Source organism: Calcarisporiella thermophila (genome assembly GCF_041956535.1).
Source record: "Calcarisporiella thermophila strain CBS 279.70 unplaced genomic scaffold VTP21scaffold_13, whole genome shotgun sequence".
In the NCBI taxonomy this organism is placed as follows: Eukaryota; Fungi; Calcarisporiellomycota; class Calcarisporiellomycetes; order Calcarisporiellales; family Calcarisporiellaceae; genus Calcarisporiella; species Calcarisporiella thermophila.
The window spans coordinates 226924-254363 of NW_027192203.1; the positions used below are offsets into that span (position 1 = coordinate 226924).

Here is a 27440-nt window from a genome sequence, read left to right on the forward strand (position 1 = left end):
ACTATATAAATATCTAGACCGCTTTTATTTTAATAATGCAGTCGACTGTATCGACTGCCCCTTCTTCTCACCAATCTCTCCCGCGAATTGCCTCTCTGGATGGTGGCCCTTTGCGAGCATATGCCAAGGTTGAGAGTGACGAATTTTGCTATTACATCCGTACACTCCAAGTTTCACTTGGCCGCAAAGCAAAAGCAACAAAGACTGAGGGAGATCAGGAGGTTGATGTTCATCTTGGCACTTCAAAAGCTATCTCACGACAACACGCGCGGCTATTCTATAATTTTACAACACAGCGCTTTGAACTAACCGTGTTCGGAAAAAATGGAGCATTTGTCAACGAACAATTTGTGGAAAAGGGGGTCACAGTCCCATTGGAAAACAAGTAAGGGATAGTTAGTACCTCTCCAATTTTCAGTGTTGTAACATCCTCTCTGTTAGAACCAAAATTCAGATTGGCGAAGTTACGTTTGTCTTTAAACTGCCTCCTCCGGTTCTACCGGAGAGTCAAGTAAAGACTTCGTCTCACTCCACAGAAATCTCTCACCGTAAAGGGAATAAATCATCGGCTCATGTAGATACCGCCACAGATGCTCCTAAGTACTCTCGTCAACCTATTCAATCCCCCACGGCAACTAGAGCTTTGCAAAATATTGTCGCCACTACTGCCGCTGCCACCAACATACCTAGCGCTGTCACAACAAATACAGCTGCAAAACCTACAGGTAGCCCAACGCCTGTAACTCCCAGAGCTGTAACTCCGACACCTAGCTCGAATGTATCAACCCCAGTCACAGATAGGTTCGCGAAGCCACCTCTTTCTTATTCCTCTCTAATTGCGCAGGCAATCAATTCGACGCCCAATAAGAAGATAACGTTAAATGGAATCTACACCTATATTTCGACCAATTACCCTTATTATCAGATGTCGAATAGTGGTTGGCAGGTAAAGCATTTAGTTAATGTCTTTCAAATCATAGCATCCGTATTGATCGCGGGTATTATATTTAGAACTCTGTGCGACATAATCTCTCTTTGAATAAGGCTTTTGTCAAAGTAGCCCGCGAGGATCATGAGCCGGGAAAAGGCGCGTTCTGGGCTATAGCCAGTCATTACAAGGATCAATTTGAAGGTGGCATCTACAAACGTGGCAGGCGCACTCCAAGTGGTACACCCAAAGGCACTTCTCCTTCGCATCCGCAGTATGGCACCCCCACAAAACAAAAGCCATCCCCGTATGCACCGGAGACTCTCCCTATCCCTGCATCCAACGGCACACTTTCCTCAAAATCTTTAGCTGAAAATAGTAAACAGAAATCCACCAGCGTTTCACTTGACTCTAATAGGCCGCTATCTACCACGTCTGAGCCGAAGAGAGAGCCAATTGCGTCGACACAGGCCATCATGCAAGCTGCTGCTGAATCCGCAGCTGCTCTTGGCCTTGAGAATGCTGATTTAATCAAAGTAGCCTCGCGAGCTCAAGAGATTCTGAGACAGTTGGCCGAAGGCACATTCCCGTTGGAGGCTTTTTCCACCCTAAATCTTTCGGCACTTACCTCTGCCCTTGCAAATAACAGCGCACAAACTTCGAAATCCGCCACTCCAACTACAAATACTCCTAATAATGGAAATGGAGCTGATGCCGCTGGTTCATCTACAGCACCTGATAAGAATGGTGGTGAAAATAATACAGTTGTGAGTGATGCCTCAAAAACACTGTAGTACATTTAAATTTACCGCTCTTTATACTTTTTTTCAATCTGTATTTAGTTACCTTTATTAATTTTCGTTATACTGCGTGCATAATTTAATTATTGTTGATAATTATCCAGTATTGGCCTTTTCATTCTTGGTGTAGTTTTAGTAGTATTCTCGGCTATCTTAATATTCACTATAGTCATGCTTTAGGGCAATCTCTCTCTTTTTCTTCTAATTATGGAGAGTGGAGAGAGAGATGCGGAAAAATACCCCTTGTAATTTTAACACGATTTTGAAATAGTATCTCGTTATTATTAAGAGATTAATGTAACTGACTGCAGAGAGCAGAGATGGTATTATTTAATCTGTTTAAAGCTAGCTCTTTTAAAGCGTTCGTTTTATTGAACTTAGTGAATGAACCATGGGCCAAAATAGAAGAGCGTCCTTCCATTATTCCAACTAGATGAAGCAAACTGCTCTTTTCACATTACTCTTCCTTAAAACTCTCCTGCTTTTTCAGCTGTTCTTTATCGTCCCCGAAAATAACCACCGGCCAGTCTTCACCTAAAGGTACACAATATCTAATGTTTCTTGAAGCTAGTTTTGCCAACTCTTGCATATCCGCTTCAGAAAGGATCATGTCTTCGAAGTTGCTCTTGATCCGCTCTGGCGTTACCGATTTGGCCAATACTGACACTTCGCGTTGCACGGCCCAGGAAATGAGGATCTGAGCAGGAGTTCTTCCGTTCTTCTTGGCGATTTGTTTCACCACTTCATCGTCGATAACTCGCTTGATTTTACGCACATTATTTCCAAGAGGGGAGTAAGCTGTGACATGGATGTTGTGCTGGTTGCAGAAGCGCAAAAGATCCTCTTGCACCAGATAAGGTTGCATTTCTATTTGATTAACAGCGGGTACGACCTTGGCAGATTTGATGAGGCGCTCGAGATTTTCAACGTTGAAATTGGAGACTCCAATAGAGCGTACTTTACCAGTGGCGAGCAGCTTCTCCATGGCAGCCCAAGTGTCACAATAATCGGTGTCATCAATAATCATTTTTCCATCCGGTCTATTGAAAATTGAAAAGTCAGATTCAAAAGAACCTGCTTCATACGCTTCAATCCTCTATACCCTTTTGGAAACGGGTCATCGCCAGGCTTGAATGAGACAGGCCAGTGCATCAAGTAGAGGTCGAGATACTCAACGCCCAAATTGGCAAGAGTTTTCTCGAGCGCCTTTTGCACACGATCAGGGTGATGACTTCAGATAGCTCCACACATTAATATGAATAATATTTACTGGTAAAGAAAGATAAGACTTACTCAGTGTTCCAAAGCTTACTGGTGATAAATATTTGTTCACGAGGAACCTTTTTGGCCATATTCTTTAGCGCAGCGCCGACTTCTTTTTCGTTTTGATCTAATGGATACAGAAATTTATATGTTACCTTAAGTTTGTCCAATAATCAAGAATACTTACATGCATGAGCGCAATCAATGTGGCGATAGCCGACTTCAAGTGCAGTCTCGACGGCATGTTGAACTTCGTGAGGCTAAATAATAACGTAATTAAGCACACCTTCAGATTGTTGAAAAAAGAAAAACCAATAAATTTGGAGACCTTCGACAGCCAAGTGCCCAAACCCACTGCGGGGATGGTGTAGCCGGTATTGAGCTTGAATGTGCGACCAAGAGACATTGCGAAAACTAATCTTTCAAAGGGAGGAGCTGAACTATTTTTTCGAGAAAAAGAATAAGGAGTAAGGAAGTAAAAGCATGGGAGAAAATAAATTTATCCCTGAGAAAAATTTCGAGCCCTCGTGCAAGTCCATTTTTTGGAAAAATGAAATACACGGTATACGCGTCCTCTAAGGTTAAGCATATTTCCGAAATTACACTGTATATTGGGGAAGAGAAGAAGCCAATTTATTATTAGGTTTGAAATCAGAATGAAGCTGCTGGCGTAAACACTAGCTTAAAAAGTCCTTGGCGTCGAATTTTTCAGTATCATACATAGTCGCAATTAACCGGCGCCCACCGAACCATCTGTGATGCATAATTTCGCGACACCGCTCTGCCCCTATATAATAGAAAAAAAAGCATATGTGTGCAGCCAAAAAAAAAAAAATCCGTAAGATTATATTCTCCTCCAACTCTTACCTTCTGCATCTTTGTACACGGCAAATATGCGCACATCTCCATCTCCCACCGCCCGCCCCATATCCGCACCGCCTAGCTCCTCTTGAAGCTGAGCTTCGCTTGAAATCAGATTGGGAGGCACCGAGTATATTAGGACTCGCTCGAGATCCCCATAATTTTGGCACTCTTCTGCAAACTCTTCCTCCAGTGTGTCATCCAACTCTGATACGGGAACTGCGTTTCGAATTAGAACGACACTCCTTGACTATTAATACAGAATAAGATACGTATTTAATATTCAATGACAGATCTTAGAGCGGTTTTTGTCATAAAGTGATATCTATACCTCATTTTTTCTGGCCAATTTTTGCATTATAGCATAGCGCTGTTCACCTTTAATTGATACATTCTCCTCTTTTGCAACTGAATCATCTCCAATGTGTCCTTGCTTAGCCAGGTTTGCAGATATTCTGGCAGCTGCGCTATGTGCTTTTGCCGTTGCAGCTAAAAGTAAAAAAGTATGAGATTGAATCCCATAGCCGCTGATTATGCTTACAGATAGACAAGTGAAATTTACCTGGATTACTTGGCGGTATCTCTGAAGAAGGAATAGACCCTATTGGTTGTGCGGGCATATCCTCCAACGCCTTCATTCCCTGTCCTAGTGGACCTCCTGCAACTGCTTTTCTAACGAGCAATGGTAGTCCAGCCAGTTCAAAATTATTCATAGTTGCCGCTGCAGTTGTAGATGCTGTTTCGTTTTCAAACTCCACGAATCTATGAATAGTGGAAAAGAGATAAATATAACACAAGGTTAGTGGAAAGTGCCATTCATATAGAATCGTAGGGAAAATATTAAAAACCCTTCTTCCAAACACATTGATTCAAATGTGGAATGGGAGTAATAATAAAATAAGATAAAATACAAGAAAGTTAGCCCATTCCTCAAATAAATTTTGGAGTTATCATTTCGATATACTATCAGTCCCATTTGCCCAGGCATACACGATATCACTTCGTGACGACCCTTAGATAATAGTCGAGGAGGAGCAGAGAAAAATAGAAAAATAAAATAAAATAAAACCAGATAAAAGAGAATAACGAAGTTAAATCCAGGAAATCCAAAAGTATGACGCTTGGTCTGTAGGTTCTATTTTTAAACATTGTAAAATAAAGTAAGAAACTTACCCGTAACCTTTATGCTTTCGAGTTAACAAGTTGGGCTAAACAAAAAATAAATTAACATTTGTCAAATAAAGTACGAAGCGTACAGAGGTGGAAACCTACCACAAGGACGCACGCATTTAGCTTGCCGAAGGCTTCAAATATCGTTGATAAATGTTCTTCGCCAATGTGCTCATTTACATTGGCTACGTAGATTCGCGTACTTGGTGGTTTGGGGAGTGCTGAAGTGATCCAAAAGAATATATTTAATAAAACTAATTAGAAGGTGAGTTAAATAAAAGCTGTTTACCTTCTAAATTGATAGTGTTAAAATTGGTGGGTCTTCCGACTTTAAGTTGTCTACCAATTGAATTCATATTAGATATCAATATACAAATAGCAAATTAGTTGTATTGGTAAAAGGTTACCTTCCACCAAGCTCAGCATTATCCATTCTTTCCACCGCCATAGCAGCAGCTTCCGGAGTTTCGAACTCCATAAAGCAGAAACCTTTGTGTTTGCCAGTACTCGGATCGAGACCCATTACAGTGTCCTTCAAATAATATTTTAAATAGTTAACACTAACCACAGTTGATGTTGCATACAAGTAAAAGTAATTACTCTAATGGGACCAAATTGTTGAAAAACTGCGCGTAGGTGAGCTTCAGTTAATTCAAAATTAATGGAGCCAATATAAATGCGGCATAACACAAGATAGGTTCGTATATCCATATTAGCGACTAGTGCTGGATAAGATGCCTTAACGAGATCTGGGAGATTTAGAGGCGCTTGTGTTCTAGCTTTTAATAACTAGAAACCGAATAATACATAGCGAAGATATTAGAATAGATTTAATGTACAAAAGTTATGCTATAGTACATACTATTCCCTGTAATTCTCGCGCAAAAATCTTGGCCTTTTCAACATTAGCGCGTTGTTCTTCAGTTAGAGTAAGCATCGGCACTTGCTGCACCCATGTTGGGAGTGCTGGATTCGTCGCAGCCTTAGCAAGATTTGCTACAAATCACACGATGTTTAGCCATATTTCCAATCTATGTTAAAATACGCTTGTCTTACCCGCTATAGCCGCTGCTGCAGCTACCGGATCAGCGGCTGGCGAAGACGATTGTGACTTTTCAGCGGTCATTATCGTTAAGTTCATCCAACCGAACTATTTTCTGGATATATTCCATTAAATGTCGAGAATAAAATATGACGTCACAAAATCAGCATTAAAAAAATATCACTTTCACTTTATTGATCTCCTTCCTTGATCCGTTTTCTGTTCTGACAATCAACAATCACTAATTCGTAATGGCTCGTACCAAGGTAAGTAACACTTTTAAAAATCAAGCTTTTTATCCTTGATCATAGATTTATATATCTTTTTGTCCCAATAATAACCACTATTTATATTAACTTCAGCAAACCGCACGCAAATCTACGGGTGGGAAGGCGCCCCGCAAGCAACTTGCAACTAAGGCTGCACGAAAGGTTAGCACACATTTTATATATGAACTCTATCTTTGTTTTTGTGCTGATTCATTTTTTTACTTTTAATATTCTAGTCTGCCCCGACAACCGGTGGAGTTAAAAAGCCTCATCGTTACAGACCTGGCACAGTAGCTCTTCGGTAATTACAAAAATTAACTTCTTACAATCTTATCAAAAAATACAAATATTTATACCTCTCTTTCTTTCTACAGTGAAATTCGTCGTTATCAGAAAAGTACTGAACTCCTTATCCGTAAACTGCCCTTCCAGCGCTTGGTGCGTGAAATTGCTCAAGACTTCAAGACTGATTTGAGGTTCCAGAGTTCAGCCATCGGAGCGGTAAAAATTGCTTCTTTTGATATAAGTATGAGAACATTGTGATTAATGCAAATCCTTTATATGTAGCTACAAGAGGCAGCAGAGGCTTACCTTGTATCTCTATTCGAAGATACTAACCTTGCAGCTATTCACGCCAAACGTGTCACAATTCAACCTAAGGATATTCAGGTAAACTTTCTAGAGGTATATATATATATTCTGATAACTGACCATTCCGCTTGTATATTTTAGCTTGCTCGTCGTCTCCGTGGGGAGCGGTCATAATCTGGATGAATGCTGACACAGCTCTAGATAGTGTACTGAATAACAAATTTTTTCTCCATATAACTTACCACCAGTATTATTAGTTTAGGTTAGGTTTTGTTCTCTACTTTGTTTCATTAATAAATATCTTATCATTGCTTATTATATGGTATAATCTCATTTCGATACAATTCCGAAACTATAAAAATTACTCTTGTTTGATTAAACTTATTGTTCTGTCAATCTTTATATCCTTACGTGTTTTATGTTATATTTCTTGAAGGTTAGGTCTGGTATTAGCACCACATGTTTAGCTGCTTATCTTCTTCACAAGCACAACTTAATATTGCATTGTATTCGGTCAAATGTATGTCGGAGTTCAAGAGATCATAAAAGCATTATAGACTAAGCTTTATCATCCAATCTGCTCTTCACAAAGTGACTGTTTATCATCTTTTATCTTTTTGACTCACTCGAAAAATATAGGCTATATTATATCTCCCATTCTCTTACACCTATATCCATACTTTTGCTGTCTGCATTTCTAGAAAAATGACTTCCCCATTATCAGAAAGCGTAAATGGCTCCGTTAAAGCTACCAACAAAGGGAACGCGGATGATAAGTCTACCTCCGTAACCACACGATTGTGCACTTTACCCCCTTCCCCACACTCTGGACCCCGTCAAGAGCAGTTCCCGGATTACCTTCGCATGATACTCACTGCTCGTGTTTATGAAATCATCAAGGAAACACCGCTTCAACATGCATATGGTTTATCCAACAAAACCTCTTGCAATGTACTTCTTAAACGTGAGGATCTTATGCCCGTGTTTAGTTTCAAAATCAGGGGTGCCTACAACAAAATGGCGCACTTGACAAGTAAAGAACGGGACGCTGGAGTCATCGCATGTTCTGCTGGTTTGTATCCTCATATTATTTAAATTAATGGCAAGAATATAGTAGTTACTATTGTATACGTGTCTAGGAAACCATGCTCAAGGAGTCGCAATGGCAGCCAAGCATCTCGGGATCAAATCAACCATTGTTATGCCAATGGGTACTCCTGAAATAAAACATCGTAATGTCTCGCGCTTGGGTGGACAAGTTGTTCTCCATGGTGCTGATTTTGACGAAGCCAAACGCGAATGTGCAAGGCTTGCCCAAGTACATGGCTACACAGATATTCCGCCATATGACGATCCCTACGTGATCGCTGGGCAAGGCACAGTAGGTGTCGAAATATTACGCCAACACAACTTGGACGAAATCGATACCATTTTTGCATGCGTTGGGGGGGGAGGGCTGCTTGCTGGTGTGGCCGCTTATGTAAAGCGATTATGTCCGAAGATTCGGATTGTAGGTGTGGAAACCTATGATGCAGATGCGATGACAAAAAGTCTTGAAAAGGGAGAGAGAGTAGTACTGAAAGAGGCAGGATTGTTTGCAGACGGAAAGGCGGTACGTGTAGTGGGCAAAGAGACATTTAGATTGTGCAAGGAGTTGGTTGATGATATGGTATTGGTGAGCAATGATGAAATATGCGCTGCCATCAAAGATATTTTCGAGGTATTTATACATATAATTCATCCCACATCTCTTAAATATGCTTCTAACATTGTTTCAATCTCCTAAGGATACCCGTTCCATCTGCGAACCCTCCGGAGCATTATCCGTAGCAGGTCTCAAAAAATACGTATCCCTTCATCCCCATTTACAGAATCGAACGCATGTTGCGATTCTCTCAGGTGCAAATATGAATTTCTCTCGCCTTCGTTTTGTAGCAGAACGAGCCGAGCTGGGTGAACAAACCGAAGCTCTCCTCAGCGTGATTATTCCCGAGCAACCGGGTAGTTTCATGAAGCTTTATAAATTGATCTACCCTCGCAATGTCACAGAATTCTCTTACCGATATTCTGATCCAAAAAACGCGTGGATATACACTTCTTTTGTCGTGAAGGATCGGATGAAAGAGGTGTCGGAGGTACTGGAAGAGCTACAACAATATGGAATGACAGGATGGGATATTTCTGAGAACGAAATGGCAAAAAGCCACGGACGATATTTGATCGGGGGAAGAATGAAAGTAGAGCATGAAAGATTATTCCGATTTGGTAAGCATCTATTTCTATTAACACAATGTGATAACCTTTTTTTATTGAAATTTTTATTGTTTGCTCTAGAATTTCCTGAACGGCCCGGCGCACTGAAAAAATTTCTTGAAGGAATGCAGTCAGATTGGAACATTTCACTCTTCCACTACAGAAATCATGGTGCCGACATCGCCAAAGTGCTCGTTGGCATTCAAGTGCCGCCGTCTGAAAATGAAGCCTTTAAAGAATTTTTAAAGAAGCTAAACTATTATTATGTTGATGAAACGGATAATATTGTATACAAGATGTTTTTATCTTAAGAAAAGCCTTATGTATAAGAATAATATTATATTTCAATGGGCATTCATCAAACTTCAAAAAACGGAGAAAAAATGAAGTGGATATATCACTCATTTTTCTTAGCTTGGAGGCGCAAAAGCCCAACTCAAACTAAGTAAAATATTATCTGCATCCCCTGATAAGTTAATATAATTGTTTCGGAGATAGCAAAAATAATTTAAAAGTATAAAGATATTCACATTCCGTTGTTTCAAGCTGAAGGTTTTTTCAAACAACGTAAAAGTAGAAAATTATACAAAGAAAACTATGTAACAAATCTCGTCACACCTCTCTAGAGGTGTGACGCACTATCTCATCCAGCTGCAATCCATCATGTATCTGAGAGATTGTGCACAGCTTTTCGATCGCTTCGTCATTTCTATTTAAGAATGTATTCAATCATAAACAACTCAGCCTAATATGAACTTATCTTTGAACCCACCTTGATTGGAAATCGCTTATGGAGGTTGACAGGGAATCGAGCGACTGCATTCAAGATAATGTATAAATGAATTGGTTCAGAATAAGCAAAAGGCAATTTCAAAAATATACCACTATCCACCTACATTTTGCGTTGAGTAGATGTTTTTTTCGATGGACACAAAATTTTTGGCGGCTTTGTTTACTTGCTGTATATCAAAGTTAGCATATTATAGTTTGATAAAATGCATTGACCCTTATATAAATTACCTCGCTAACACAAGTGCCTTTAACCAAGGTCTGTAGCAGATAAAGTTAAAATTGTGCGTAGTCACGGTTTGTATGATTTCGGATTACCTTTAGTAAAGTAGAAAGTTCCCCTGTAAACGCGTTTGATATATGTTGTGTACTCATTGCGGCACGTGAATGGCCACTCGTTTTTGAACTAGCATTCATCATGGCCTGCATAGTATTAATATACGAGAATTAGTCAGAATTCAGCTAAATCAAGCGCAAGTAATATTTAACACCTTCATGTGATTCATAAGCTCATAAAATTGGTTTGGACTTTTTGATGATGTGGATGGGACGGAGCTTGCAACATCCTTTTTTTGTGGAGTAGCAGGCGTTGAATCAGAGGAAAATTGAATAGATTGCCTTCGAATATAAGATTGGCTGTTTGACAATCCTCTCTTTGGCGACTAGAAAAGAGACAATTGTTATAGTCATTACATTACATTATACCGTTAAAAAATATTAGTGTTGAACCTCATTGTTCTCTACTGGACGAACCTGCTCGTTACGCTTAGGCGGCAACATTACAGACCATTAGCAGGTTAAAGGTTTTACATGTTAAATTGATAATTTAAATTGGCTGAGCCACTAATATTGAATATTGAAATTCAAAATTTGATTATATGTTTAAAAAACGAAATATTAAGCGATAATTACGAAAAGAGTGCTATATTCAAGTAAAATACGTGTTGATAAAATGTTTAAAAATAAAAAGATAATAGAGTTAATATTTTTGTACCATTGTAGGTACGATAGGCGACCTTTGATCAGAGATGATTAAAAATTTAATTAAAACGGCAACTCTTCTATGGTTTAAAGAGAGTATATATTTACGTCATCCAGAACATCAATTGACGCTGTGGCGGCTTTCTTGTCGGCGGCAATATACTCGATAACTCTCCCTTCGACTGAATCCGGTTCTTCTTTTGTGAACATAATCTCATTTGTTTTCAAAGCAATCGTTGCAAAAATTCCACCTCATCCTAGTGTGATAACCACCATAACTTCACGGGATTTTCCTATTTCCTGCTCTTGTGTCAGTGCTAATTATTTTGTTCAACTGCCACTACCTGTGCGGCTAGCCATAATAGACATTTTTGCACCATCCAATTTCAATTCCGTACATTATATATCATATAGTCTACGTAAAACTCTCGCCTTGCACTGTCGCTTTTTGTTAGAATTTCGTTGAGGCGTAATTATAATTTCTTATCTTCGCCTACACGATGAGAAAGACCGCAAAAACTCTGAAGTCGTCTCGCCAGATTATCAAGGAAAATATATCGGGGCCGATCACGGTTCAGCATCAAGATCAACTCACCGTTCCGAAAAAAGTCATAAGGGCGCTTTACGATCATCGTGCTACCCGCCCTGGTGAGCTCTCCTTCTCGAAAGGTGACTTTTTCTACGTATTTGGAAAAGAAGAAGATTCGCAATTCTTTGAGGCCTGCAATCCAGTAAAGAACTTACGTGGACTGGTGCCAGTATCACTGTTTCAAGTTCTGGATCGAAACGAAAGATCGGTCTCGACTGGAAAAGATGATAGTGGCGCCAATTTTTATAAGGCAGACTCAGGATCGTTTGTGGAAGACACAAGTAGGGCATTCCTCATTTTATACCAAGTCTGCTTCGAGTTAAAGTTCTTTCACTTTCAATAGGTGATAAAGGAAAGAAGATGCCATCACTATATGGTATCGTTCTCTATGACTTCAAAGCTGAGCGCCCAGATGAGCTGGATGCTCGTGCAGGCGAGCATATTATAGTGATTGCTCAGTCCAATCTTGAGTGGTTTGTTGCTAAGCCCATAACCAGGCTTGGAGGACCTGGGTTAATCCCTGTTTCTTTTGTGGAAATTCGGGATCCCGCAACTGGTCGCAACATCCAAAATATTCAAGACCTTCTACAAAACTCAAATATCGTTCCACGAGTGGAGGAGTGGAAGAAGATGGCACAGGGATACGAAGAAAGCAGTATCCCTCTTGGTCGATTAGATTTTGAACTTGGTGCCCCTCAGTCGCCGCAACTACAAGAAACCTTTGGCCACGGTCGTCCTCACTCGCCCGCAAAACGTACCCCCAGTCCCAGTCCCGGGAAACCGCCATACAGTCTAATACGGTCGCCTTATGAAGACTATGAAGGGCGTGAAGACAGGCTTCAGCCACCAAAAAGTCCTCGTCGTGTTTCAGGAAGTCGCTCTCGTCGCAGCTGGCATATTGTTCGAGCCTCCGTCAAAGCGTATTATAGAGAAGATGAACATTGGTGGTTTGAGATACATGTTTACCTCTCTGATGGCCGATACCGCGTTCTACACCGTGTATATGAAGATTTTTATCTATTTCAAACGAGACTACTTAAAGAGTTTCCGGTTGAGGCAGGCCGCACGGGAGAAGAACGTATCCTACCTTTTATGCCCGGGCCAGTGGAAACCGTCAGTGATTCGGTAACAGCCCAACGCCGAGTGGACCTGGATGTTTACCTGGGAGAGCTTTGCCAACTCCCACCCTACATACTCGAACATCCATTGATTGATGAATTTTTCGGTATGAGACAGCGAGATATTGAACGCAGGCTTAGTGAAGATGGTCAAATGAGTGAAACACGGTGGGGAAAGAGCGCATTGGGTACAGCACCCAATGCTAACGCTACTTTTGATCCCCGTCCAGCATTCTTGCCGCGACCAAATGCGAGTCCAGTAAACTCACCTCGTCTAGATCCTGGATTTGGGGATAGGTCATTGGGCTACCGTGAGCCTCCCTTAATGGCAGTATCGGGATCTCCGAAACCTGTTCCCTCATCGCTTCGAAGCTCTCCTCCACGATCCGCCGGTACGCCACCAGTATTCAGTCCTACTCTTGCAACAACACCAGGTTCATCAACTCGAGTCTCACCGACGCCAACATCACCTGCGCCGGCGGATACTGGGTTGTCAATAGGCTCAGGAGCACGGTTAGGTGCTTCTACTTTAAAGGTGAAAATCATTCACCAAGATGAGATCTATGTGATAAAAGTCCCCGACAACGTTGCATATCGAGAATTATATGATAAAACAAAGGATCTTCTCGGAGCCGGTTTTCAGGGCAGGCTTCAAGTCCGCGAAATAGCTTCAGGTGATATACAGACATTGGAGAACGATGAAGATTTGGATTTGGCTATCAAGAGTGCGTCAGGGAAATTAGTGATACAGGCGGAGTAAACACTTATATTTATGTATTTCATCGTAAATATTCTATTTTCCTCCTCTTTATCCTAGCCCTTCGTTAAATTGTAATCTACCCTTTTAATTTTTTATGCTAGTAGTGTATAAATTTTTTCTTAATTCTTTTAATATGTTATATGTACATATTTTATCGCTTTTTTATTATGCTACTAATTAATTCTTTGAGCTTTCCAATTTCCCTATTTTTAAATATGTACACACAAAAAAAAAAATACTAATTATTTTCAAGATTAAAACTAAGAGTTGTACTGAAGATTCGTATTCATGAAGCTTCCGTACAAATTTTTATACAATATGTCGGGTTTAATTTCATAACTCTCCATATTTGTCGAAATCAACGTTCCAATGTCAAAGTCAGCGATGTAAGCAATCTACAACGAAAACTCTAATCTTTCTTTATGGAATTTATATAGAATTTCTAATTGCCAATTTCTTAACTACCAATTATACTAATATTATTGAAATCTCCTATATTTGTGTCGAAATTTTATATGAAACTAGCAATAAATAAATAAATAAATCAGAAATAAAGAAATAAAAGGTGAAAACGATACAATATATCACCTAACCCAATACGTCTTTTGCATTTATCTAGACTAATTCAACTTATAGGGCAGCGAGTCATTTGCACATGGTTTTACTGGATGCGGTGACCCAATGGAGGTATAAATACATGGAATCGTCTCATTCTCTCTTTTCTAAAACCATCCAAATACATACCATCAAGGTGTGCTTATTGTTTTTTTTCCTCTTCGTGCCAGCAAAAGAGAGCATATTACATCGATAGTCACATGAATATTGAAAATCAATGGCACATGGAATGGCACTTTCAGTTTTAGTATATTTCAATATTTTAAACATTTCTCTAAATATACATTTTACCAAAACGGCTTCCTGCCTTTTTTACTATCAAAATTCAAAATTTTATCCATCTTAATAAAAAGCACTAGTTTGCCATCCTTAATTTATTCAGTCTGCACACTATGTAATGTGTTAAAACAATATTGACTATTGAATATGAGTGCTATTACCAATGAAAAACTCTGTACAATGTCAGAGGACATCTAAACTATATGGATCAACGCGAAGGCAGAGAATACAAAGATTCTCGTTGATGAATTAGAGAGAAACTTAAAATGAATAGTCTGCATTTATCCGATGACCATTTGTCCAAAGTTTATGAGAAAGAGTGAAAAGCTCGTCCAAATCCTTATCTTTATTATATTTATTATATTCACTATATTTGCCTAATGAGCTACAAGTCGAACTAAAATATATGAAAACACTGGACATATATAATTAGACAATTAGAATTAAATCAAACACCGAAATATAGAACATACTGATTATTGACATACTACTTCTTCAAGATAAACCATTTGAATATGCCTAATGGGATGACTCCGAATTAAAGAAAGAGTCGAACTGGAGCAAAATAGAGTAGATCTGTGAGATAAATGCCGAGAAATGATTTTGGATTAGATTATTGAAAGTTGAACTTGTATTAGAGATTAGAAGATAAAGAAACGCTTTTTGCGAGTTGTTTCCGCGGGCACTTCGACGGGATACCGACGGCTATATAGGTACTGAACAACAATGCCGAGGATAGCAAGAGCAGCAGTACCGCCCAGCATGCCCAGAGCAGCCGAATTTCCAGAATACGTGACAAAATAGCGATTATTGAGGAAGAGAATGGTTGCGTTTGCAAATCCGGTATTAAGGAAAATGTCCAATCCGAAGAAGAAACAAAACGCCCCTATAATTGAGGTGCTCACGATGACAATGAAACGATCAAAGAATATCGCAATTATAAAACCGAGCAATGCCATAAGGGTAAGGAAAAGAATGCGACCCCAGTACACATGGATGACGCCATCGGCTCTCCAGGAAAGAATCCACAGCCCCAACACCCAAAAGGCTAGAGCACCTAGAAGCCACACACCCAAGCGCCAGCAACATGCAAGAATGGCACCACAAATCAGGCCAACACCAATACTGACAACGAAGAAAATTGTTGGAGCATGCGTTCCATATCCGCTCGCAGGCTGGCCATTGTACAATCCAATCCAAGTAATGAGGCCGAAAAATATTGCACCACCAAGGAACACAGTAAAGCGAATGGTACGATATCCAAAAAATGTAAAATAGATTCCAATAAGAAGTAGAAAACAGGCGAGTAATATGGCTTGCACAGGAATGGTTCTTTCGTTTCCGTAAACATCTTTGAAAGTCACCCCCGGTTCGCTGGCTTCAGTGGGTTGCTGTTGACGCGCGACAAGAACGGGGCCAGCTAAGACGTGAGTGGCGGTGGTCAAAAGAATGATAAATAGAATAAACACAGTGGCCAATGACCTAAATGTCATTCCACATCCCAACATAGAAGTTCGTCTAGTCATTACTTAATTATTGATGATGATGATGATGATGGCCGTTAATTACAGTTATTCAAGTAGATGATTCCTCTGTCAAAAGTAGGATGAACAAAGTGAAACGCGCGCGCTTTATTTAATGGTGGCGAAAAATCAGATGAATTCAATTCAATGTTTTCATTGGGCCAAAGTGCCGTAGGAGCATTCCGGACTTCAGGAAAACATAACTAAATATATATGCATCCTACATAAGACACTGGCTACACAACAGTAGGTATTCATATTGCCCTATCTTCATGATCCACATGGTTAGGTGCTTTTCGCACGGAACGGCGCCAAAATTCTTACCTTTAATGACCAAATGGATATATTAAATTTGGTGGCTTAAACCATTTGAAAAATTTTTCAACTATGGGATTTTTCTTAGGTAGAATCTTGTGCAGACTAAGTCTAAATAGTTCAGGCTATGTTCTTATTCTACCTAATGCGTTTAAACAGAGCTAATAATAGCTGAGAAATTATAACAAGAATACTATATAAACTGCTTTTAATTGTTAAATATGGGTCGAGAGTTAGGTAAGTGTGTGAGGGAATAATAATTTGTCTGTATCAATAGGAAAGGAAAAGATGGATAAGAACGAATATAAAAAGAAAAGAGATAAAATAAAGATTTTTCGGTGGGGGCGTAGGCATGCGCAGTACGTTTAATCGAAATTGAGTGCGACAGATAAATAAAAACAGAATTCAAAATTCATATAAAGCAACCAGACAAGAATCGTATTGATATAATAGTAAGCCACGATTGATTCGAGATATTGGCGGCTATGGCTTATGTTGTATTTAGGAATATAAGATTTGTGTACCAATAAGCAAAAAAAGGTGGCGAGGTCCATTTATATTCGGTCTAAATCTATATATTCATATGCTCATATCCTCATTACTTGCTAAACTATAAGTATACAGTGACTCACCTCTATCATATTTAACATTAATTCTCGGTTATAATATGTTTAAATTTCCTTAATCCCTGCTTATGCTTGATACACTCCCAAGCCTAAAATCCCATCCATGAAATTACTGGAGAGCATGATAAGTTTGATGTTTGTGCAGAATTCAGTGGAAACCCGTCTTTGAAATCTTTATAGAATGCCTTTGCCACTGTTCGCATGCATGCACGCCGTCGTAATCCGCATGGACATTTTTGATGGCCACATCTTTAGTGCATGTGAGATAACAAAGAAAATCTATTTAAGAGAGTACAATTCAGAACAAAGACACATAAAAGAAGAATAAGCTCGCTTCTTGTCGAGAGATCAGCTACAAATTCTTACTTTTATATCTATATTCAACTTCACCCTTCTCATCTTTAAATCCTGAAATATTGAGGAGTTGCATTTAGATTGCGAGTTCAATCCGTAATAATGAATATCCGAGTACTCCTTTTTTTCATCTGCCTAATCGTAATGGTGGTGTCTATGGTTACTACAGCGCAGGAAGAAGAAACCAACAATGCTACAGGGGGCAATGAGGTAGGCAATCAGGGTCTTACAAATGGTGGAGGTGGTGACAGTGGTACCGGCGGCGATAATATTGGAACAGGCGGTAGCAGTGAAGGAACCGGTGGTAATAATAATGGCACTGGTGGTGATAATAGTGGTAATGACACTAATACACCTGCCATTAATACACCTACCGTTGATACTCCTGGCACAAATCCGCGTGACGAAACTTCGCCTGACCCTATTACATCTGACCCAATTACACCTAGTCCTAGTAAGCCTAGTTCAAATATCACCGGCTCTAATACGGAGAGTAGTGGTGGTGACGATAAAAATTCCACAAGTACAAATAACCAGAGTCTGAGCACACCCATTAATCACAACAACCATACCAAGAAAGGGAAGATAGAAACTATATACGTCACAAGAACCACGACAGATCGATTTGGACAGCCAACTGTCATCGTCGATGTTAAACAACAGCAAGTTAACTATGATTCATTTGCCCCAGAATTAGTGCCTTCAATTGTAGCGTTTATTGCGTTTATCATAAGCGTTGGAATTTTCCTTTAAAGGATTGCCATTGATGTTTCGTATTCATCTAAAGTTTAATATAATTATAGTTTATTGTTGGATATATACTGGTTAGTCAACAAGCCTCGAGTAATATACGTAATAAACTATTTAGTTAAAAAATAAATAGTATGGACTATCTAAAAATATCGCTCTATTTTACTGTTTATCACAAGGACATGGTCGTACCTCGCTTATTGATAGTAGGGTGAGCGGTAAAGTGTCACAGGCCTATCTACATTTCTCCGGTTGAACTGTTCAAGTTACTCTAGTGGAATGATTTGAATGTGACAATATATTTTAGCCATTTTATTTCTAAAACCCATTTTTCTTGAATGAATGGAATAATATACAAGCGACTTTATTGTGAAGTAATGGTGCAACTATCGATAAAAAAAAAACAAATTGAAATAATAGCAAATTATGAAATATCAATAAATAAAAATTTTAAAGGATATACATTTAATTTTAATTAATATTTATCAGATTATCCTTGGAATCCTCTAGTTCTCCCAAAAATTACAAAGGTTTATAAGAAAAATGTTCTATAGAGACGCCTCATCTATTATAAGATTGTTATAAAAAAGAAGATTTTATCGGGTTGCTATGTATACTAGATAAACCACACACAATCTTTAGTAGATATCTGCATTACTCTGATAGCAAAGAGTGTAACGAGAGCTACCTGGTCACTTAAAAAGAAACTGTCTGCCCAAATCCCACATGGTGACTGGTGCTTCACCAAATTTGATAGGATGAATCATAAATGCATCTTGCCATGTCCAATTAATACCCTTTTTCTCATAAAACGACACCACACCGTCTGGGAAACTGTCCCAGTAGGAACTACTTAAAACGTGTAAGAACTCAATACCCACCTTTCCGGGCAAATCTCGGCAATTTGGCGGGGTAATATTTTCCTTATTCGCAGAGAAGCGTAGGCACGCATGGATGGTTATGTCTTCTGGTCCAGCGTAGACATTATTTAGACACGTATCCATGTATGGCAAAATTAGTTGCAAGGCAGCACGCGATAACATGTAGCCTGGCCCTCCCCAGCAAAGACCAGATTCGTCTGGAAAGCCAAAATATTCGACAGTATCAGGCCGCAGAAGTTTTTGCGCATGATGAAGATAATTCCCTAGTTCATTAATTTTGACAAAAAGATCGTCGTCCGACTTGAAATAATAAGCGTATCCGGGGTATTCTTCGTATGCGGTGCGAAAGGCTGCAAAAGTTTTTAAGTAAAGGTGGTCGTAGTCGACTTTAGGGATTCGTCGAGCAGGTAATGATGGGATCTTTTTTGCGGCCAATCTATAAGACTCCACAGCGAAGACGACGTCTACACCCAACTCCGGGTGGGCGGCAGCATATTTTTGCCAGGTCTCATGAATACTTTGCGCACGTGTATCGATGTACTGGCTAGAGGTCAGAACAATTATGAGAGTGCGATTTGAACGGTTCCTGAACCCTTCAGATTCATTTGTTTCTAGATTAATCCCATTGTAATAAGAAGATATGCTTGCATAAAAAAATAAACAGAGACAACATAGGATTATGAGAATTGAGAAAATTAGATACGTGCGTCTACTGCCAGGTATCTTAGTGGAAAATGACATTTTTTTAGAGAAAGAAAAACTGTTGTTTTGTCAGAATTCGAGAGCAAAAAGCATTGCATCGGGCAACACAACTGCTTATCACACTACGTAAAATAAGGTTCTTCGTGCCACCTTGCTGATACAAGGTTGTTACAAGTTTCGAAAGCATGAACTTTAAATCTTGAGATTAGAGGCACTTTTTGATTTTTTTCATCTTTATATAAGGCCATCTATTTAATTTCATTTTGGACGGCAATTAATTTTGATTCTAGTTTTCTTCTTCGAACTCTTACTATCGCTTGTCATTGCTTAGTGCGCTTTCTCGCAAATATTTTAGAGTAATTACACTCGTGTACATAGCGCTGTCACACTCTCGAATAGGAGCGGCTGAAGCCAATCAGTATTCGAAATTGTTTTCTATATTCCTCAGGTTTTATATAATTATTTCTGTAGCCATACCTCAAACGTGGAGATGTCATTATATGGTCACATCACAGGTAAAGAAAAGATAATGATATTTTCTTCCTTGCAAATATATTATGTCATGATTACTCTGCCAGTCGGATCAATATATGTCCTTCTTCTTGTGTACGTCACCTATTGAGGGGATTTGGATATTTATTTGCTGCTAAGTATCTTGTAAAAGGTAGATCAATTGACGAAACGCGGAGCTGGCTGTGAATTTGTGTCATGCTTGGCGATAGGCCTTCTGAATAGAAAAGATAGCCATGGTAAGTCGAGCGATAAACGTGAGCACAAAGGGATGGAGGATGTTGATAGTCAATTTAGATAGCTACAGTTTGTTAGTAACACTCAAGATAATTTTATTGGTGTACTGCATAGCTAGCCACCTTATATTAGAGTTTTTGCTTTTTGCTATCACTTAGTACTCTACAAGAAAATTTTCTTAATGTTTTCAAATAGATGTTACACAGGGCTTTACCAATAAGAGCCGAAGGTCACTTTTTATCTTCAAACATTTGTATTTTATATTTATACCGAGGTGCGCAATGGGCAATAAATCAGCAATTAGGATGATGGCCAGAAGTCCTAGAAGACACTTGCTCCTATCTGGTGGTGTTCTTTGTTTCTTTACCTATATTTTCCTCTTTTCTCCAAATGTCCCATCCCCTTCTTATTCCCTGCGGCCTTCAACCTCGTTGAAACCGCTTGATCCTCTTCCCCCCGTCGACCCCTGGACCGCTTGGCCCCCTAACTTGTCGTATGCCATCTGCCGCCCAAAAATATATGTCTATGATCTTCCTGAGGAGCTCAAGTTATCAGATGAAGCTCGAAATCATCCTTGCTTCGGTTCTAACTACAAGAGTGAGATTTTATTATGGGAGAAACTCACTGAAAAAGGCGGGAAATTCAACGAGCTCTATGTAACTAATAATCCTGAAGAGGCTGATTTCTTTTACATTCCATTCATGGGTGCATGCTGGCTTACAGCAAACTGCTGGCAACTCAATGGCTGGGATTTTTCAGGCCGCTGCGATGTCGATAATAAATATGTCACCCCACTCTTTCGGCATATTATTGAGCATTACCCCTATTGGAATAGATCCGGAGGTGCGGATCATATAATGGTGCATCCTATGGATCATACGTTCAACTATTATGATGCAAAAGAGATCTTTCAGCCGGCTATTTTCCTTACAACCGTGGGTGACAAACGAGGTGACCAGCTAAATAGCAACCGCTTTACCAATAATATCGTCATCCCTTCCGCTACGGGCCTACTGCATCGCGCCCTGGTTGATCCACGTAGATATCTGGACAAATATGGAAATCCTCTGGCCAAGAAACATCGCGATATTTTTGCTCTTTTCAGAGGTATGAAAGTGCTACTCTTATTTGACAACCTTATAAGCCTTTCCAATATAACTAATGGAAATCTGGCCTTAGGATGTTGTAGCACGACAAAGCCAACAGATCCATACAGCATGGGAGTACGCTCGCTTTTATTTAATGGATTAAATCAAATACCCGGATGGGATGTCTCTGAATCAAGTGAAGACGAAGAATATATTGATTTGCTCTCAAGATCACGATATGGTATAACGCCTGCTGGTTGGACATTAGATACCACTCGACTCTGGTATGGATGATTGTTTGAATAATCTATTATATTTTACTGATTATTGGTAATTCGTGCATAATAGGGAATATCTCGCATTTGGAGTTGTGCCTGTTATTATTGCCGACGGTATTATTGAGCCTTTCGAAAACGATGTTGACTGGCATAGTTTCAGTGTCTATGTGCGTAGAGAAGACGCCCACCTCTTAGATGATATTCTCCGAGCGATTCCCGAGGAAGAATATCAGCGTAAACGCAAGCGAGTCTGGGAAGAGGGGGCAAGGGTAGGATTGGAGCGTGATGCATGGCACTTTATTGCACGCGAGCTATGTCGTATAAAAAGAATTGATAGAAGGGAGATAATCCAACCATAATTTATATATACATCTACTCTAATAACCACCACAATGACGAACATTTATTATTTATTCTTATTTATCTATCAAATCGAGTGATGCTTCGATACCCTTTAATAATAATGTGATTTCTACGTTGAACAACTAAGCTGAAGTTTTAAAAAATGGGCTCTAATGGAGTTTTCTTCTCTTTTGGAAGTCTGGTAGTTCACAAGAAATCAGAGTAAAATTTTTGAATTTGTGCGAAATATTCTCGACTGTTTTGCAGACACAATTGATTAAAACACGCTAAAGATTCTGACTGTTTTTATATCTGCTGGCACACTAGCACCTAGAGACAATTGAAATGCAAGTCTTCGGAATTCTTGGTATTATTATTTGCTGAATGAGTATATGATTTGCTTTTCAATAAAATACTCTAGCTTAAATATCGGCGTAAAAGTTGGATCAGTTTGAGGAAGCTTATTCAATGTTGAGCCGAGATGATATTTCCAAAAATCAATAAGAGAATTCTGGAGATGAGGAGCCCAAGCTAGTCAACATTGAATAAGATTACCACTATTCGAAAATATCAAATATGAACCTTTTTTATTTTTAGATAAAAAAAGCCCAAATTTTGGTTGAGGCTCTGATAAGCGTTAGTTCAATGATAATTGAAAAACCATATATAGAGGGAAACGCTTGGTGGCAGTAAGATATTATGGATACTGTTTCCAGTTAAACTTTTGTATTTGAATCGTACGTGTCTCCGATGCAAAAGAAGAAAGAAGAAAGAGGCTCAAAGCAATCAGACAGTGTGAATACAAGTTGCAATCCACATGGTTGTTATATCTCGAATGCGAAAATAAAAGTCATCATTTGCTTATCTAGCCATCCTTCTGTTTCTCTCCCCTTACATCGGTTTATACTCAAAAATATAAGGGAGCTACTAAGAGACAGCGGAGAACGTGTCTTTATTTATGGATAGTCCCACACACCTTACAGCATGAGGTAGGCAAAAAGGTCAAGCATACTCAGTATTTATGCAACCAAGGCAGAGGCGGTGGAGGATTCGCTATGGAGTTGAAAAAGGGAAGGGGTTAGTTTTCAACCAAGACGACGACTATCGAGCCACTAGGCAGAGATCACTCTGACCCTGTATACTCTTATAGTGCCCAGAGATAGAAAGAAAGTCAACAATCAACTTACTATTTCCAGTTGGGGGGGAGCTGGCCAGAGGTCTTGTAGTAGCGAGCAAGACGGTGGATACGAGACTCAATAAGAATCAAGCGGAACTTGGAGTCACGGTCCTTGCGGTTGCGCTCAAGATGCTTGCGGACGGAGACAGCCTTCTTGATGAGGTGGTAGAGATCCTCAGGAATCTCGGGGGCAAGACCACTGCTCTTGAGGATACGGAGGATCTTGTTACCAGTGACATTCTTCACCTGAGGGACACCATGAGAGTCACGGAGGGTGACACCAATCTGGGAGGGGGTCATACCCTTCTTGGCGAACTTGCAGATCATTTCGCAAACCTCCTCAGGAGTGGTCTTGAGCCACGAGGGGGGAGTGCGGCGGTAGGGGAGAGCCGAGGAGGAAATACCCTTTCCGGGAGCGTGCATGCGACCTAATCAAGGGATCATCGACATCAGTATACATATAGACCATTGTATACAAACTAACTACATACCCATGTTGACGGTTTTTAAATTCTGCTACTTAGAACAAAGAGTAAATAAGGCTTCAACCGGGATGGCGAGCAAAAGCAAAGAGGAGGAAATCTTCCTTGTTTGTTTACTGTTGCTCTTTTTATTGAAAAAAAAATTATATGTTGACGTCACCGTCTGTCTTTGAATTCTTTTTAACGCGTTCAAATTCTTGGACTTTCCTCTTAGTCCAATATCAAGCAATGACTTCGTTACACCAGGAGCTGGATGATCTTATTGTAGAGTACCTTGAGAATGTCGATGCATATCTACAAGAGAGATCGCGCATTGGTACTCTGTTGGCTGATGTAACTTTTTCTCTCCATTTTTGTTGCTTAAAATGAACTGCCTATTTTTAAACTCTCCTTCCAGGCGTTTATCAATTTAGCTCATGCAAAGTACACAATGGGCCCACAGAATTTAACAAGTCATCAATATGATAAACGCATGCAAGCTACTTGCTTAATGTAGGACCTTATTTTGCTGCATTTGATATAATTTTCTTGTCGTTTCGCTTGAAGCTTAACATAATTCTTATTTTTCTCCTCTTGTACAGTGAGATCGACAACTCAGATGAATTAGAAAAAGCTTTCTATATGAAGCTGATTGAGCGTCCGGTCGAGGCTGCAATACCTTTGGCAGCAAAAGAAACGGAAAATAACCAGAGTGAAAAGAACCATCTCCGTCGACGCAAAACGTGGTCAGAAACTGATTTGTTGGAGGGATTAGTAGGTGAGAAGCACAAACTAGAAAAGAGAGAGGGGCAGGCTAAAGAAGAGGAGGGGATGAAAAAGGTGGAGAAAAATGAGAAGGAGGATAAGGTGGAGAAGAGAGAAAATAAGGAATCTGAAAAAGTGGGGATGGAAACAGAAGAGGGTAATAAAGAAGAAACTGAGAAAGCGAGAAGAAGGAGCGCTATGCGTAACAATCCAATTAATTGGTTTGGTGTGCTAACTCCCCATAGCCTTCGGATATCTCAGGTTCATTTCAAGAAGGGTTTGTTTTTGCTTTATTAACACTCTCCGCTCGCCTTAGACTGATGTAATGTTCCTCCAAATTTTAGCATTACACGCTGCTGTAAACGTCGCTAATCTCCACGCTGAAATTGTCGCAAAGGAGAAGAGAATCCGAGAGTTGAGAGCATCTCTGGAGACTTTGAATTAGTATTTTGATCCTGTGTAAAATATATTTCCTGTAAATAAACTTATCTATAAAAAGTCATCAGGTTTAATTTTATATTTCTGAAAGCATTCTGATGGGGAGCAGCCCTAATCTTAGATTGGGGACTACTTTTATTTAATGGAGAACTCGAATGACAGATCTTGTAGGCAGTGTCAGGACCCTAAATAAGGACAAAGAAGCAGAGGCTCAGTCCATCCTCAAAAGGATCGCATCCCAGGTGAAGCCGATTATGAAACGGCGCGGCTGGCGGATTGGTGCCCTATCTGAATTCTATCCAAAGAATCCAAATTTGATGGGTAAGTTGATTACACTTGAAAATATACTTCTAAAAAATAATCTTGATATCTCTCTTCATAAGGACTTAATGTCAACAAAGGGCAAGAAATTAAGTTGCGACTACGCTACAGCTATGATGAGAAGAAGTTCATGGAATATGACTATATACTCGGCACTATGCTCCATGAGTGAGTTTTCCTGCTTGCTCAGTTCAGAGCTATTTCTGACACTAGATATGTTCTTGCATTCAGACTTGTTCACATTGTTCACGGTCCGCACGACCAGAAATTTTATGCCCTTCTCGATCAACTTTTTGAGGAATATGAGAGCCTCGTAGACGACGGATATACAGGAGAGGGATTTGAAGGTAAAGGGTATCGTGTGGGTGTTGGTGTTTCGCACAATGTTCCTGTGTCGCTGATAAGGGAAACAATGGCGAAAGCGGCCGAGAAGAGACGGCGGATAAACGAGCTTATGCCCAGCGGCGGAAGGCGGCTGGGTGGCACGAGACGAGAAAATATTCCTCTAAGACAGCTGGTAGCCGAAGCTGCTGAAAGACGTAAAAAAGATAGAATATGGTGTGGAAATGCAGATAGTAATGACGAAGAGGATGAAAAAGGAGAAAAGAGTAAGGCTTCCGACGTGGGTAGCGAACCTATAATCTCTCGAGGCAACAGTTCCACAGCACCTTATACGAAAACACTAAATAATTGCGATGCCCCCTTACGGGCAACTTCCTCTGAGCTTCCACCAGCTTTGGGCAAGCGAAAATTAGACCAAGACGAACACCTGGAATGGAAAAAATGGGTCTGTTCACTTTGTACCCTCATCAATCGACCTTTGGCATTGCAGTGCGAAGCGTGCTTTAGTGAGAGACCAGCATCGGATTAGCTTCAAGTTTTAATAAGAAGGGGTGTATTGAATTCCTGTACAAATTATAAAATATTGTATATTCCAATTATTTTAGAAAATATACCTATTTTAATGACAGTCATGCAAATTTCACCTAGTCGTTTTACAACTGAATTATTGCCTATATATGAGGCATCAACACTTATCAACCTACCTACCTAATGTATGCAAATACTTTAGCCGCACCCTGAGTTCATCCACAGCGGCGCATTATCCTCGATTTCAGTGGTCAGCAACTTCACCCTCCTTCCAAAAGTTCGGTCGCTACGATGCATTATTTCCGGGCTCTCATCCTTCTTCATTTCAAATTCGTTCTGTTCCTGACCATATTCGGAAACCTGACTACGCTTTAACTAAGGATGGCTCCCCGGCTGAATGGTCGCTAGAAATTCCAATTTATGGACCCGAGGAGGTGGAAGGGGTTCGACAAGCATGCAAGTTGGCAAAGAAAATTTTGGAGATGGGAGGTGAAATGTGCAAGGTCAGAAACGGCTACCTCAGTCGATAACCTATAAATGCAGATTGTTGAATTAATACTTTGCATTAGCCAGGGATAACTACCGAGCAAATTGACAATGTACTTCATGATGCTATCGTATCCCACGGTGCTTATCCATCCCCCCTTAATTATAAGGGATTTCCTCGCTCTATCTGCACATCAATATCCAATGTGATAGCCCACGGCATACCAGACAGGTTTGTAGACAATCTTGGGAATTTCTACAAAAATAGATTGCTATATTTAATTCACTTAAATATTTATAGCCGTCCGCTACGAGATGGAGATATTATTAATGTCGACATAACCGTCTATCTTAACGGCTTTCATGGTGACACTTCAGCCACATTTCTTGTAGGCAATGTGGATGAGAAAGGAAAACATTTGGTCAATACTACTAAGGAGTGTTTGGAGATAGCCATTGAACATTGTAAACCAGGCATTCCATTTAATGAGGTTGGGCGAGTAATAGAGTAAGCGACTAAATAGTTTTCCGCTCGGCAAAGGAGTGGTTAATAAAATCTCCTTATGTAGGAGGCATGCTTCTAAAGCAGGGTACACCATCAACCGCGAATTTAGCGGTCATGGTATTGGGCGTATGTTTCATACCCTCCCGCTTATTCTCCATTATGGTATACTGTGCACTCTTTCCCGATGATATGTCATGATAAATTAATTAATTGTTATCAACCTTCATCAGAAAACACAGAAGATTTCGGTGAAATGCTTCCTGGAATGATCTTCACGGTTGAGCCTATGCTGTGCCAGGGTAGAGCGGATGGCTTCCTTTGGCCAGACAAATGGACAGTGTCTACACTGGATGGAGGTAGGAGTGCTCAGTGGGAACACACAGTACTTATCACTGAGAATGGGGTTGATATCTTGACAAAATAAAATTGCATTTAAATACCACGAGCGACTTCAACACAAGAAACTGTAAAAAGGAATATAATTGTTCGCCGAGAATACAAAA

At 39.8% G+C, this 27440-nt stretch overlaps 15 protein-coding genes across 15 annotated transcripts; 9 read left to right on the forward strand and 6 right to left on the reverse strand.

Moving 5' to 3' along the window:
- Positions 1 to 35: 35 nt before the first annotated feature.
- Positions 36 to 1722, forward strand: VTP21DRAFT_1996 (uncharacterized protein; the record flags this gene model as incomplete). The annotated part of the gene is made up of 3 exons (XM_069392141.1): positions 36 to 385; positions 442 to 946; positions 1012 to 1722. The coding sequence occupies 3 exons, from the start codon at positions 36 to 38 to the stop codon at positions 1720 to 1722; spliced, it is 1566 nt and encodes a 521-aa protein (XP_069250573.1).
- Positions 1723 to 2185: 463 nt separating this feature from the next.
- VTP21DRAFT_1997 (uncharacterized protein) lies at positions 2186 to 3397 on the reverse strand (the record flags this gene model as incomplete). The annotated part of the gene is made up of 5 exons (XM_069392142.1): positions 2186 to 2768; positions 2831 to 2959; positions 3022 to 3118; positions 3179 to 3251; positions 3320 to 3397. The coding sequence occupies 5 exons, from the start codon at positions 3395 to 3397 to the stop codon at positions 2186 to 2188; spliced, it is 960 nt and encodes a 319-aa protein (XP_069250574.1).
- Positions 3398 to 3668: 271 nt separating this feature from the next.
- On the reverse strand, positions 3669 to 6163 carry VTP21DRAFT_1998 (uncharacterized protein; the record flags this gene model as incomplete). The annotated part of the gene is made up of 11 exons (XM_069392143.1): positions 3669 to 3778; positions 3859 to 4102; positions 4184 to 4341; positions 4415 to 4614; positions 5026 to 5060; positions 5125 to 5243; positions 5312 to 5361; positions 5430 to 5554; positions 5623 to 5811; positions 5885 to 6018; positions 6079 to 6163. The coding sequence occupies 11 exons, from the start codon at positions 6161 to 6163 to the stop codon at positions 3669 to 3671; spliced, it is 1449 nt and encodes a 482-aa protein (XP_069250575.1).
- A 152-nt stretch (positions 6164 to 6315) lies between these two features.
- Positions 6316 to 7098, forward strand: VTP21DRAFT_1999 (uncharacterized protein; the record flags this gene model as incomplete). Its single annotated transcript, XM_069392144.1, has 6 exons — positions 6316 to 6330; positions 6427 to 6495; positions 6570 to 6634; positions 6708 to 6834; positions 6901 to 7002; positions 7066 to 7098. The coding sequence occupies 6 exons, from the start codon at positions 6316 to 6318 to the stop codon at positions 7096 to 7098; spliced, it is 411 nt and encodes a 136-aa protein (XP_069250576.1).
- A 531-nt stretch (positions 7099 to 7629) lies between these two features.
- On the forward strand, positions 7630 to 9488 carry VTP21DRAFT_2000 (uncharacterized protein; the record flags this gene model as incomplete). Its single annotated transcript, XM_069392148.1, has 4 exons — positions 7630 to 7996; positions 8064 to 8644; positions 8712 to 9189; positions 9259 to 9488. 4 exons carry the CDS (start codon positions 7630 to 7632, stop codon positions 9486 to 9488), a joined length of 1656 nt encoding a protein of 551 aa, XP_069250577.1.
- A 301-nt stretch (positions 9489 to 9789) lies between these two features.
- On the reverse strand, positions 9790 to 10746 carry VTP21DRAFT_2001 (uncharacterized protein; the record flags this gene model as incomplete). The annotated part of the gene is made up of 7 exons (XM_069392149.1): positions 9790 to 9886; positions 9950 to 9993; positions 10074 to 10136; positions 10198 to 10227; positions 10285 to 10389; positions 10458 to 10628; positions 10696 to 10746. 7 exons carry the CDS (start codon positions 10744 to 10746, stop codon positions 9790 to 9792), a joined length of 561 nt encoding a protein of 186 aa, XP_069250578.1.
- Positions 10747 to 11447: 701 nt separating this feature from the next.
- On the forward strand, positions 11448 to 13414 carry VTP21DRAFT_2002 (uncharacterized protein; the record flags this gene model as incomplete). Its single annotated transcript, XM_069392150.1, has 2 exons — positions 11448 to 11817; positions 11880 to 13414. 2 exons carry the CDS (start codon positions 11448 to 11450, stop codon positions 13412 to 13414), a joined length of 1905 nt encoding a protein of 634 aa, XP_069250579.1.
- Positions 13415 to 14949: 1535 nt separating this feature from the next.
- Positions 14950 to 15834, reverse strand: VTP21DRAFT_2003 (uncharacterized protein; the record flags this gene model as incomplete). The annotated part of the gene is made up of 1 exon (XM_069392151.1): positions 14950 to 15834. One exon carries the CDS (start codon positions 15832 to 15834, stop codon positions 14950 to 14952), a length of 885 nt encoding a protein of 294 aa, XP_069250580.1.
- Positions 15835 to 17270: 1436 nt separating this feature from the next.
- Positions 17271 to 17879, forward strand: VTP21DRAFT_2004 (uncharacterized protein; the record flags this gene model as incomplete). Its single annotated transcript, XM_069392152.1, has 1 exon — positions 17271 to 17879. The coding sequence occupies one exon, from the start codon at positions 17271 to 17273 to the stop codon at positions 17877 to 17879; it is 609 nt and encodes a 202-aa protein (XP_069250581.1).
- Positions 17880 to 18568: 689 nt separating this feature from the next.
- VTP21DRAFT_2005 (uncharacterized protein) lies at positions 18569 to 18880 on the reverse strand (the record flags this gene model as incomplete). The annotated part of the gene is made up of 1 exon (XM_069392153.1): positions 18569 to 18880. One exon carries the CDS (start codon positions 18878 to 18880, stop codon positions 18569 to 18571), a length of 312 nt encoding a protein of 103 aa, XP_069250582.1.
- A 1607-nt stretch (positions 18881 to 20487) lies between these two features.
- VTP21DRAFT_2006 (uncharacterized protein) lies at positions 20488 to 21931 on the forward strand (the record flags this gene model as incomplete). Its single annotated transcript, XM_069392154.1, has 3 exons — positions 20488 to 21313; positions 21386 to 21578; positions 21643 to 21931. The coding sequence occupies 3 exons, from the start codon at positions 20488 to 20490 to the stop codon at positions 21929 to 21931; spliced, it is 1308 nt and encodes a 435-aa protein (XP_069250583.1).
- Positions 21932 to 22933: 1002 nt separating this feature from the next.
- On the reverse strand, positions 22934 to 23586 carry VTP21DRAFT_2007 (40S ribosomal protein uS15; the record flags this gene model as incomplete). Its single annotated transcript, XM_069392155.1, has 3 exons — positions 22934 to 22967; positions 23102 to 23519; positions 23583 to 23586. The coding sequence occupies 3 exons, from the start codon at positions 23584 to 23586 to the stop codon at positions 22934 to 22936; spliced, it is 456 nt and encodes a 151-aa protein (XP_069250584.1).
- A 215-nt stretch (positions 23587 to 23801) lies between these two features.
- VTP21DRAFT_2008 (uncharacterized protein) lies at positions 23802 to 24762 on the forward strand (the record flags this gene model as incomplete). The annotated part of the gene is made up of 4 exons (XM_069392156.1): positions 23802 to 23906; positions 23971 to 24065; positions 24155 to 24594; positions 24662 to 24762. The coding sequence occupies 4 exons, from the start codon at positions 23802 to 23804 to the stop codon at positions 24760 to 24762; spliced, it is 741 nt and encodes a 246-aa protein (XP_069250585.1).
- A 148-nt stretch (positions 24763 to 24910) lies between these two features.
- VTP21DRAFT_2009 (uncharacterized protein) lies at positions 24911 to 25947 on the forward strand (the record flags this gene model as incomplete). The annotated part of the gene is made up of 3 exons (XM_069392157.1): positions 24911 to 25076; positions 25139 to 25244; positions 25308 to 25947. 3 exons carry the CDS (start codon positions 24911 to 24913, stop codon positions 25945 to 25947), a joined length of 912 nt encoding a protein of 303 aa, XP_069250586.1.
- Positions 25948 to 26095: 148 nt separating this feature from the next.
- VTP21DRAFT_2010 (uncharacterized protein) lies at positions 26096 to 27361 on the forward strand (the record flags this gene model as incomplete). Its single annotated transcript, XM_069392159.1, has 5 exons — positions 26096 to 26449; positions 26516 to 26664; positions 26734 to 26940; positions 27002 to 27099; positions 27168 to 27361. 5 exons carry the CDS (start codon positions 26096 to 26098, stop codon positions 27359 to 27361), a joined length of 1002 nt encoding a protein of 333 aa, XP_069250587.1.
- Positions 27362 to 27440: the final 79 nt, after the last annotated feature.